Source organism: Lotus japonicus, chromosome 2, assembly GCF_012489685.1.
Source record: "Lotus japonicus ecotype B-129 chromosome 2, LjGifu_v1.2".
Classification (NCBI taxonomy): domain Eukaryota; kingdom Viridiplantae; phylum Streptophyta; class Magnoliopsida; order Fabales; family Fabaceae; genus Lotus; species Lotus japonicus.
In genome coordinates this window covers 55,666,372-55,678,603 of record NC_080042.1, presented here as the reverse complement: position 1 = coordinate 55,678,603, position 12,232 = coordinate 55,666,372, and the positions used below count along the sequence as shown (strand labels likewise).

The following is a 12,232-nucleotide window of genomic DNA, read 5'->3' as shown; positions in this document are numbered from 1 at the left end:
GCCCTATCGACATTAATCTAATTACCTTGACAAAAAACAATCTGTCAACAATCAGTAGACAAGTTAAGTTCTTTAGAAGATTGAAACAATCAGTAGACAAATTAAGTTCTTTAGAAGATTGAAAATCAGACTGAAGAATGCAAATTGTATGCAATGTTCGAGTGCCAAATATGTAATTAGGAAAATAGAGGTAGCACAATGCATCCTTTACATCTTGATTATGAAAATAGAATTAGGGGGAAAATATTTCAGGGTAAGAAGGTAAAGATAAAATAAACTGCCTCTGATTATCAATTTACCATGAAAATATTTTTCAGGGTAAGAAGTTAAAGATAAAATAAACTGCCTCTGATTATCAATATACCAAACCCCTAAAAGAAACATAGAACACAATTTTAGAAATTATTGACATAAAGTTTCAATTTTCATAGTTCAAAATTGCCTTTAGAGGAGGCAATACAAGATATAACAAAGGTGAAGGCTGCACAACCGCTTTAAATCACTCAACAGTGGAACTAGATTACATGACTAAAATCAGCAAAATGAGAGAGGCCACTCTATAATAAGTATCTCTAGCGTGATTGTTACTAAATGAAACAGAAAAAGCTTCAAAATGAGTTTAGTTATGCATCCTTGAAATGACACAAAAGTTCTAGTCTTCAAGCTCAATAATCTTGACAACTGATGAGTCACCAACTTTCTGGCAGACAACAACACGGTCATGTGACTTTATGACACCAAAAGCCTTGCCATGGTCTAAAGCAACCTTCAAAATTGATTCATTTGTTCCAGTATTTGACTCAGCCTGCACTCACCCAAATGACAAAAGCATTAGGTTTAACAACTCTAAAGTAAAAGATGACAAACATACCTTACCAATACTATGACAGCCACTTTTACATTTTCCCATGCCTAACCCTAGATATGCAGAATAAAATATGATCAAACCGGCTTAATAGGGGGTCCCAACCCTCGCGAAAAAGGAACAGCAAAATGGCAGAAAATGTGATATCTTCTGGCAATTATGAATTTTGATGTTAATTAGGATTTAGGATGTAGTGCATGTTTGGATAGATTTTCACATTAGAAGGAGAATTGATTCGGGAAAAAGCTACTAGAGAATGATTGATTCTTGAAGATTTGAATGTGAATCCAAACATGATAGTAATCGTTTTGGCCCTAGAAATATCTTAGTTCTAGTAAGAATAAGATTAGCATTTTCTTGACAAAAAAAACAGCATTTTATTTCCTGTATTGGATTTGGATTTCTTGAGTTATGCTAGTAGAATTAGGTCTAACTTACTTGCCTTCTATAAGGCAAAGGTTGGTTACCTGTCATAATATTTTTAGATATTGGATTTCTACAATCAGAATTTGAGTTTTTTATATCGTTCTTTTCTTTGGTTCCCTTTCAGCATTTTACAATTTACATCATCATATCAAATTATCAATCAACATTGAATAATTTTTACCGGGTGTCTAGGATCTGCCAGCATAGGGAAAAGACCTCTCACAATCAGTGATTGCCTAGCCTGCCATAAGGTAATAAAAGGAAAGAGTTAGCAAAGACAAACTTTCAGTTCAGCTGAAACAAGAAAGCATGAGAGGCTAATGGAAGCAGCCAAGAAGGAAAGCATAGAATAGATAGCAGCATTTTCTTAAAATAATTTTCTCTGTCATATCAAGTATTGGAAAAAGAAATGTTTCTTCTCATGTTATGAAAGCTAACAAGCAATTTTCTTTTTGACATATTATTGATTCTCCAAGTGAAGTTTGAAAGTGTTACTTGTTTGCTCATTATTATATTTCAAATAGAACAAAATGTTATCCCCGGGACCAGGCATTCAAAAATTTGGTTTTTAGTTATTAAAAACAATTCAACAGGACTGAGCTCACTCAAGGAACCTGGAGCCTGTTCGGATGCGGACTAAAGAACACTTATGGGAGCTTATCTAGTGTCTTTTTTAGTAGAAAAGCGCCGATAAGTGTTCTTTGTTTCTTATCCTAACCGGCTCTTAATAAAGCTGACCCAAATGAGTGGCCAACTTCAGGATTTATTCCTAACATCAATTTGCCACATTTAGTTTCAATTGCAACATTTCATGTATGGCTAATAACAACTATATACCTCAAAAGCGCCGGTGAATGTCCATCTGAGTTGATTTGTTTTTAATTGAGGAATGACAACAGATATCACAGGCATGGTTGGTCTGTACTTAGCAATCAACCTACATAAATACACAATAAATAGATAATTAATAATATGAAGGCACAATAGGAAAGTTGCAACATAATAGAACACGACTTTAGATGAATTAAATATAATATGGAACTAAATTAGTGGAAAAAAGAAAATAAAAAGCAAAGAATGTGAAATGTTGAATCAATAACCCCCAAAACAAGAAGTCTTTTTAACCTTGCAGCTCTTCCAGATGAAGTGAAGCAAATAATAACAGAGGCCTTAACCTTAATGGCCGCTCGAACCTGTAATACATACTTCAATCAGAACATGATCCTTTGAACAAGTGAATAGAATGTTGGAAGAAAAAAAATTAAAAAATCTCAAAAAAATTTAGTGCAACAAAGAAATGTACCGCAGAGGAAGCAATTGATTCTAAGTGGCTCATTGGCTCTCCCACATGTTTGACAGTCTTCTTAAAATACCAATCGTGATTATAAACTTTCTCTGCCTGCACAGAGAAACAGAATAATTTCAGTTTACACTTATCGTTTGACAGGTGCGGCTGAAGAAGAATCCGGGGAAGGGAAGTAATCCTTACTTTTTATAATAAATCAACTTCAATTCACTATAATGAGAAAATCATAATGTTATTTTCAAACTCAACAAGTAGTTTCATGGATTAACATCAGCAAGACATGGGACAAGCAAGGGAGAAAAAGAAGAAAAAGATTGTTTTAAACTTGTTTGTATAGATTTTAGAAAACCAAAAGGCAAGTATGAAGTTATACAATCATGACTAGCGAAGAAAAATTTATTTGAAGACAATATGTGAGTGAGATAAAAGCCAATTAGGTAATGAATTCGAAAAATAATGAAGATTAGCTTGTGGAGGTTAGATTGTTAACTGGCTGCTGGACACAGCCATAAATTATCAAATATGGACTAGACTAAGAAGAAATCAATTGAAAAACAATAGAGGACAAGAGATGGGTTGACAATAAGAAAAAATTTATAATTAGATAATTGAACATATTTTTCAAGAAAACAAAAGGGAACTTTACCCCAAATAACTAACAAGAATGACAGACAGTTTTTCTTTTTTCTTTTTGTAGTGTAAAGTTCTCATGGTAAAGCACAAACCTACCTCAGCACAAATTTTTCCCACTATAGAAATGGTTTCTACAGGGTATAAGCCCCTTAGGGTCTCTGCCCCAAGGAGAATTGCATCACTGCCTGATCCAAAAGAAAGAAGAAAACAAGTTTAGACATGAAAGGTGCAAGCATATTTATGCATAATATGATGAATACAATGAACTAAAGGAATGCTGATCATTTGATGAATAACAGAAACATGCACTGATACACCTGTATCATATGCTGAGTGTTAGAAATCAACAGGATTCATCAAATAAAACAAAAAGGAATTTCCATCGGGAAAATAATTTACCATCCAAAACGGCATTGGCAACGTCAGTTGCTTCAGCACGAGTAGGTCTCAGATTATCAGTCATAGAATCCACGACACGTGTGACAACTACTGGCTTCCCAGCCATGTTACACTTGTAAATAGCAGCTTTTTGGAATAAAAACACCTGTCAAATCAATATACATATACAATATTCTGGTAAGTTGTTAAGCCAAACACACCCAAAATACAACTAAACAAAATGGGAACATGTGATAACAACTATTATCTCAGTGTAAGTAAACCATCTAGAATATATTCCTGTTCAGAAGTAAATGCTGACCTTCTCAGGTGGGAGATCTATCCCTAAATTTCCACGAGAGAGGATGACACCGTCTGCTTCCCTCAGAATCTCATCAAAATGTTTCAATCCCTATAAGAATTACAGAAGAAAGATTGCTTTTACAATTACAATTACGCACACTCGCCAAAAGATATTGAACCCTGCATTTGTCTGGTATAGAAGCAAAGAGTCTATCGTTCAAGGGATGGGGATGCTTAAGTTTCTTACCTCGACATTTTCAATCTTTGCAAAAATATGTGTCTGCTTGAGGTCACCATGCTTAGAGAGAAATTCACGGGCCTGCAAAATGAAAAATGCAGGTATTTATTTTTATGCTGAGGAAAACTAATAAAGAAAATTATTCACTCAATCTATGCTCTAAAAGGTAAGTGAATTTGGAAGCTGGAATCTAAATTAGGAAGCATAAAAACCATAAATATAGGGAAAAAAAGAAAGGAATACGATAAAAACAACAAATTAGCTCAGCAATATCCCTTACATGGCGAACATCTTCAGCGTGTCGGGTATATAATGAGAGGAAGTCGATATTGTTTCGAACACCCCATGTGCTTATTACCTGAGTTTTTTAGTAAAATGTCAAGAGGAACATTTAGATTCACAAAATTACAATAAATAACAAAAGGTATTTACCACTCATGAGTCATGACCATAAAAGGGGCAACTCAAACCCGTTATACTTTTGTGATTGCTGCAAATAGAAGAATTTACCATATCTTTGATATTCCAAAACATTTAGTCTTTTGGAATATCCAAGAAACGATCCATTTTACATACTGACCAACAGAATAGCCATTGCATTTGCAGAACAAGAATTGAAGAAATTTCAAGTATTGATGTAATCAATGTCAACAAGAAAACAGAACTTAATTCTCCACATAATACAGATTAAAAAATTAAACTATTACCTCCTTATCCTTTTCAGTAAGAGTAGGAAGATCAATACGAATCTGAGAGACATGTATAGTATACAATGATCCGGTAAGTGTAGCTGAGTTTTTTATTAGACAAGTGACATCATCACCATCCACCTTACTAACCTGCATTGTGAAACCAAAACTAATTGATTATTAAGCGTAATAAAACAGAATAGTTCTGATTGAGTATAAGAAATTTTCTTTGTGCATTCTGTTTCATATAATGCTTTCTAGAAAGCTAGCTGCAAATATGCAGCATGCATGTGGCAGGTCTAATGGTCTATTATTTACGCTGAACAAGCTTTCTATTATAGAACAACTAATAAAGAGAGAAGAATGGCAAAGAGGTCAAACAGAAAAAGAGGGAAATGGGATCAAATATGAGGCAGTGCTTCCTAGAAACTTTAAATCATGTAAAATTTGAATATGAATAATTAAAGGTCCTCTAATATGCAATTTTAAGTAACTTTGTTCATTCTGGAATAAAATGCCAAAAGCTGCATCTAAGAAGAATGAAAACCTAAGATACAAAAATCCAAAATTCCTCATTAAAATACTTCCAACTTTTAATGGGTCTCATGTAGTTTAATAGAACATGACATTGTAAATGTCCATAAGATATACCTGTAATAGAAAAAGAAATTTCCATTATTAACACAGATTATCAGTTTTTTCAGTAACATCACATGTTGATATTGCGTTAAGGTGGATCAGTAGTGTTACTGTCATCATTATCATCACTGTCATCATCTTTCTAGCAAACTATTATCCTCAAAATACGTTCTATGGGAGTCGGTAAAGAAGTCAATTTGGTAATTTTCTAGGATCCAAACAATAATTTGGAGAAATGTAGTTTTAAAATATCTATAACTTATCAAGTAGAAAGACCATAGGAAATACTAGAAAACTTTTGAACATTTTTTCTCATTTGATCTACATCCATATGGGTATATAATTCAGCTATAAGGATACCTAATTCAGTTATAACTAATAAGTTAGCTTATAACTGAATTGCATTACCCTAACAATGTCAAAAGAAAGGTGTTCCAGCAGCATATGTAACAGAACTTGTTAAGATAGCCACTTAATCAGATTAAACTGTCTATACATGAATTGAAGACTGAACTAGCCAATCCAAGATTTCATTACCTCCAGCCATACAGAAGTTGTTTCGCTTCCTGTAAACAGGTATTTACCAATAAAAATAGTATCACCCTTCTTCACAGCCTGCATAATTAGGGACACCTTAGATAAGTGGAGACCATATTATACACAATCAAAGCACAGCATGAGAAATATAAAAAGTAAAGATGTAGTCCTGCAAACAAACTCGCATAATAACTAGGAAAATGCATGGAAAAAGTACACTGACCTTTGATAGCCCACTAAAATTTACTGGCAGTAGATTTGAAGTAGCTTCTTTGTTTTGATCTGGAGTTAAGACAATTAGTGTGCCCTCTTCAAGGTCAATTGGACGATCAGTTTTATTAACAACTTGTAATTCTGGTCCCACAGTGTCTAACATAACCTGGAATTGAACCAAAAGGGAGGTATATTTTTACATTAATTAACCTTGAGAAGGTGTTTACAGTTGCACACACTAAAAATATATTCAAGGATACAAGCTAATGTATTAAAATCACAATTACTTTATGATACCGCAAAAGTCATCTCATATTCCCATGCATGCATTATCGGAAATGAGTAAATAAACAGCAAACACATGACAAGTTTACCGCGCAGAGTTTCTTGGTACTTTTGATAGCAGCCTTTAAATTTTCTATTGTCTCTTGGTGGTATTCTGGATCACCCCATGAGAAGTCAAACCTTGCCACTAGCACATGGTAAGAAGATAATAATAAGATAATAGAACACATGACTTAGAAGCAGACCATAGGCATGAAGGGCCACTCCAAACTATAACAGAAGTACAGCAAAACACCATTATTCAATTCATTTATGATATGTATTTTCGCCAAAGTGAAAAAAATATTGACAATCTGGAAGGAAATAGATCATTGTATTTCATTCCCCTTAGTGTTATGTTTTTTGGGAAATTGAGAGCCTTCCAACTTGATCTAAAACACAGCTGATTATAATTAACTGAGCTATTCTATTTTTCTGACAACGCAGGAATAAGAGAAACAAAATACCCCATCTTACTATTCTTAGATAAAAGAGGAGAAAAAGCAATATTGAAAATAAAGAACCTAATATCAATTTTCGAACAAAGATGACAAACAGCCAAAGGTTGTCATGGCAGAATACCTGACATTCCTGCATCAAGGCAACGGGAAATTACATCAACAGATCGTGACTTTGGACCAAGTGTGCCAACAATTTTTGTCGTGGCTGGAAAGAAAGTCTACAAAATGCATTTCAAACAAAAAACACTTTAATCAGAATCCAAATTGACAAATACTGAAAACCTTCATTGAGCAAGGATAAAAAATTCTCCAGGAAATGTACATAATATCTTAAAATTCTATTCTTCACTTTCATAGGGCAAAGTCTAACACGAATGTGGAAGTGAAAATCAATGAAATAACCGAAAGATTACTATCCCCCCCCCCCCCCCTCCTTCTTCAAACTTAAACCGACCTCCATCCATGAAATAAATAAAATAAAAAAGAAGGTATCCAATTTGTGAGAAATAGCACCATATCCTTGCCCTGGAAACAAGCACAAATAATTCTAAAACACCATATCCTTGCCATGGAAACAAGCACAAATAATTCAAAACAGAGTGTTTTTGTACTCCAGATCAAATTGACTGGCAAAACTTCTAACTAAACCCAGATTGGCTTCAACACCACTTGAAAGGCTAAATGTGTCTTTCAATTTCATCTATGAAAACCATTTTACAGCTTGTTCTACCAAATTCCTCAGTAATCAAAAGCAGCAGGATCAAGCCATTCAACACCACACTGTAGTAACACATTAAAAAGGAAAGCAACAATTGGATTCACAAAAGTTGATTTCTTTCTCAGAATCACAGTGCTCAGAAGCAGACAAGATCATCAGAACCAATACATGAGCTAGGATATCAACAAAACCATACTTCAAAGTTCAAATTATTAGAGTAAAAAGTGTCTTTGACTTCATCAATCACATCACAGTCAATTTTCAACTTGATCTGCCAAAACACCATTTAGGGATCAAAATCATCATCACTATCACCACACTTTCACTCTAAATAACAATCCTCCAAATGGGTCTCCTAAAGTGTATCACTTTCTCAAAATTTCAGACACTGATTACAACAAGACAATACTATAACAAAACACATCACATCAAAATCTAAAATAAAGTTAGAGAGAGAAGGAAATGCTGACAGGTTTGGATGGCTCAAGGATGGAAGCCATCCTGATAGGCTCCTCAAGAAGCAAAGGACTAGACTGCATCTTGTATCTTCAACACCAACTCACTGATGACAGAACCGATCCAAGGAGAAAGCGGTGAGAGTAAGAGAGAGAGAGAACTGAGAAGTAGGCAAAGAAATCAATCAATATTGAAAAAAAAGTGTTGTTGTAAGGCCAAGTGTAATGATGGAATGGAATGAAACGGTGAGAGTTGTTAATAAATAATAGAAGGTGGAAGTGTTTTGTGTTTCAAAGTAAATATTCGGTTGAATTGCTGGTGAGTACGTAAGTATCTACTGTGGAAGCAAAGAAAAATGGGACCGTGCATCACGCGTAGAGAAGGTAAGTAACAAAAACATAAATGTTTAGAATACTGAGTAGACTGTGAAACAAAGGAAACTCAGAAGTGAAAAGGACGTTGTATTGTTTCTATGTAATCTAGTTATATTTTATCTATGTACTGTCAATGTCTGCAAGTTTATGTTACATGTCGACACTGCAGCACACTGGTTTTTAGTGGAGTCATCAAGACACATACGACATACGACTTTTGACTCCTCTAATCTAAACAGCGGCTGCCTATAGAATTAGACCATATTCTTCAACAGGTCAAAGTTTGGGCAAAACTTGTTAAGATTTTATTTGATGAGTTGAATTTGAATGTTAAAGGTACGATTGAGCGCGGTAGCTGTGAGATTAATTCATTTTATACATGCTTTAATATTAATGCTCTGATGTCATCATAATAAATGGGTAAACATATCTCAATAATTACTACTTTTTATATGTACCATATAGAAATTGAACACTCAATCAAATATTTAAAAGTTCAATTATCAACATGGTTAATACTTCTTTTAAAAAAGACATGGTTAATATTTCTTTTAAAAAAAAACATGGTTAATATTTGACTGTTTTTTTAAAGGAATATTTAACTGGTAAGTCAAGAATATATCAATTAAAAAAAATGTTATACTACATATCTACATAATTGTCCTGTGACATAAGGGTTATATGCGTTTAGGCGCCGTAAAAAACTGCCGCTAAGTGCCGAGAGTTAAAAAAATGTTTAGGGGGTGTTTGGGTGTTTTGAAACACTGCAAAATAAACACGTAATTTTGTGATTATGTAACAGGTGTGTGTGATAAGATAAAATATTAGGACATTGATGAAATTTACTCAATAGACTAAATCAAAGTAAAGAGCTTTGGATATGAATCCTTCAGGTGTTTGTGGTATAGACACACAAAACTAGGATTCTCCAATGGTCTTAGGCCTTTCAATAATGATGCACATGTTATAAACTTTTTAGAGATGTAAAGGGGCACATGGTAGCTGATTTTTATTTTTTTTAATACTTAAAAGAGACCAATGTGGAGTTTGAAAATGGGAAGAAGATTCACCAGAAGAAATTGTCGAAGAAAACAGGGCAGAACAGGAGGTAGAGGGTCGGGGGGGGGGGGGGGGAGAAAAGGAGATAGAGGGTGGTGGTGAACCGTATGTTGTAGATTCAGATGTTGAATATGTGGATGAAGACTATGTGTGGCACAATCAAGGGAAGATGTGGATACTTTTGTACTGATCATATAGGCCTAGATTATAGTGACTATGGTGAAAATAGGGATTGGACCGATGTATTGTCATTCATTGTAAACTCTGAAATGCTTTTACCATTCATTTCAGTTTTCAGATTAGTTTGCTTATGTGACGCTTCGAGTTTTTGTTCTGCCAAGGTCTAATCGTTCTGACGTAGTCTAAGTCTTCTAGGGAATGCCGACTGCCGAAGTTGAAGCTGAAACCAATGATGTTAACCGGCGATGCTGATTCCGAAGCCGTGGCAAAAAATATTTCCCTATAGAAAGAAGTATCTCCGAACAATCTCTGATGAGCTGACCCTATCTGAGGCTGTCAACTTAACTGCGCCGAATCTGGAGGTTTGCTTTGATCCTAGTCTTCCATGGCCTGATCGTGCTCATATTGATTTGGAGGAAAGAACCTGCCCCAAACAAACAAACAAAAGGCTATGCTAGCTCCACAAAAAGCGGTGCCCCTTTAATGTGCTCTCATCAGATAGAATGAAAGTTGTTAGAGTATAGGTAAGCCCGGGGAGCTATGGGGTCGGAGTGGTCTCTCTAGTCATACCAAGTAGCTATATGAATTAGGTTCATTTCCTTCTCGAGTCATATTTTTGACATAGACATAGTTAAATATGTTCCTTAATTCAATGGAAAAGTGTCTCACATTCTGCAAGTTGCATTCTCAAACAGATGATCATGGGGGATTAAAGGAAGTCTTGACTGGCATGAGAGTTGGTGGTATGTTCCAACATATTGTCATTATTTTCCTGACTAACCAACATTGCCTCCACATGAGAAGTGGCTAAGGAAATAGTTTACAACATGCTCAATTATATTCTTTTTCTTCAATTATGTTAGTTCTGCAGTCATGGCTGTTCCTGTGGACATTGTACCTATTAATGTCAATGTGGTTACTCTTTTGTTGGTATCACTTCTAGGAATTGAAAGAGAAGAGCACTGATACCACCTTCAGCAGGATATGTGAGAACGTAACTTGCATCCAATCCCTGAAGAGTTAGATACATGCACTGAATGACTATGGTAAATTTGCCAATAATGTTGTTTGAATATCGTAGATTGAATTGTCAATGTTATTCTTGTTATCTGCGCGCAGTTTGGTCCTCGGCACCGTCTATTTGCACAAGAACCTTTGGTTTTCGAAGTTCAACTCTTGAAAATCTTGAGTCTTCCACTACCACCATCAGTGTTTAACTAAGTTTTTTATTTCTTCCATCAACTATGTCTGCATTTCATTGTTTTGTGTTTTAAGCTGCAGAATCATGATCTCTGAAGACCTTTGGGGGAGAGGAATGAACATATATATAATGTGTTTAAGTGTTTAACAAATATTCACGCAAGTTCATCCAGTCCACCTTCACCCCTTCCACCTGTGGTGGATCCACCTTTTCATGCTCCAGCCACCTACATAGACCAGCAGAAACAAGATGATAAGGAATTAGATTATGAGTTTGATTTATTTAAATGAGTATTTATATATTTAACGTTTTGTTCACGTTAATGTTATTAATGATGTATATGACTTTTTACTATGATTAATGATGTATTTTGATAAATATGAGCTTAAATATGTATTTAAATCTTTGAACCAAAATTAGGTTTTAATTTAAATTGTTCAGGATTTGAAAGTATAAATAAAAAATTATGAAGAAAATGGAGAATCTCTCAACATCATAGGGAAAATTCCGTCTCTAAAAAGTCAAATCCGTCGCTAAGTAGAAGGGACAAACGACCAACTAGCGACGGAAAATTAAATTATAGAAATTTCAACCTGTTACAGCGATGGAAACTTCCCTCGCAATATTTACGAGGAAAAACGCGACGGAATAGAATCATTCGTTAGCGAAGGAAACGTAATTATATGCGACGGATACTTTCGGTCCAAATAGCAACGGATTATAAAATCTCTTGTAAAACATTTAGCAACACCACTTTTTGCCACGACTATGTTTCCGTAGCTAATCTTTTAGCGAGGGAATTCTCCCCTTTCCTTTTCCTTTTTTTAGAAGTGAATTCATTCCATTCCATCCTTATTTAATTTAACAAATAAAAAAAATATAACATATATGTATTTCAACTCATCACAACTGTATCACCAACCCGTGACGGATCCACTCTATGGTCTTTGGGGCAATTGCCCCCACATATGTGTTTGTTTGGATACAAATTTAATTTTCCTAATATTGTATATGTATGAGAAAAAGAATGATGCATTAACGGTGTAAAGTTTTTTTACACCGTCAACCAATCAGATTTTAAGGATGAGTCACATCAATTAATGAAATTAAATAAAAAGAGAGATTTTCTCACATCCTTGAAATCTGATTGGTTGACGATGTAAAAAAACTTTACACCGACAGTGCATATAAATTAAACTCTGTATGTATTGTTGAAGTAACAATTATGAATG

The 12,232-nt window shown here is 34.6% G+C and overlaps 1 protein-coding gene across 1 annotated transcript; it reads right to left on the bottom strand.

The window, feature by feature from the left end:
- Window positions 1–379: 379 nt before the first annotated feature.
- Window positions 380–8,550, bottom strand: LOC130738427 (pyruvate kinase 1, cytosolic-like). The gene is made up of 16 exons (XM_057590401.1): window positions 8,201–8,550; window positions 7,134–7,230; window positions 6,602–6,699; window positions 6,238–6,393; window positions 6,015–6,092; window positions 4,857–4,988; window positions 4,430–4,507; window positions 4,159–4,230; window positions 3,931–4,020; window positions 3,630–3,774; window positions 3,327–3,415; window positions 2,595–2,690; window positions 2,417–2,484; window positions 2,129–2,228; window positions 1,473–1,532; window positions 380–805 (listed from the first exon to the last, which is right to left on the bottom strand). Exons 1-16 carry the CDS (start codon window positions 8,267–8,269, stop codon window positions 653–655), a joined length of 1,581 nt encoding a protein of 526 aa, XP_057446384.1. The 5' UTR covers window positions 8,270–8,550; the 3' UTR covers window positions 380–652.
- Window positions 8,551–12,232: the final 3,682 nt, after the last annotated feature.

Excerpts from the sequence above, each read along its gene's own strand:
- LOC130738427 (XM_057590401.1), bottom strand. The coding sequence starts at position 8,269 with ATGCAGTCTAGTCCTTTGCTTCTTGAGGAGCCTATCAGGATGGCTTCC. Across the intron at positions 4,508-4,856 it reads TTACTGAAAAGGATAAGGAG|GTAATAAGCACATGGGGTGT; the intron begins GTAATAGTTTAA and ends TAAAAAACTCAG. Across the intron at positions 3,416-3,629 it reads TGCCAATGCCGTTTTGGATG|GCAGTGATGCAATTCTCCTT; the intron begins GTAAATTATTTT and ends CTTTTGGATCAG.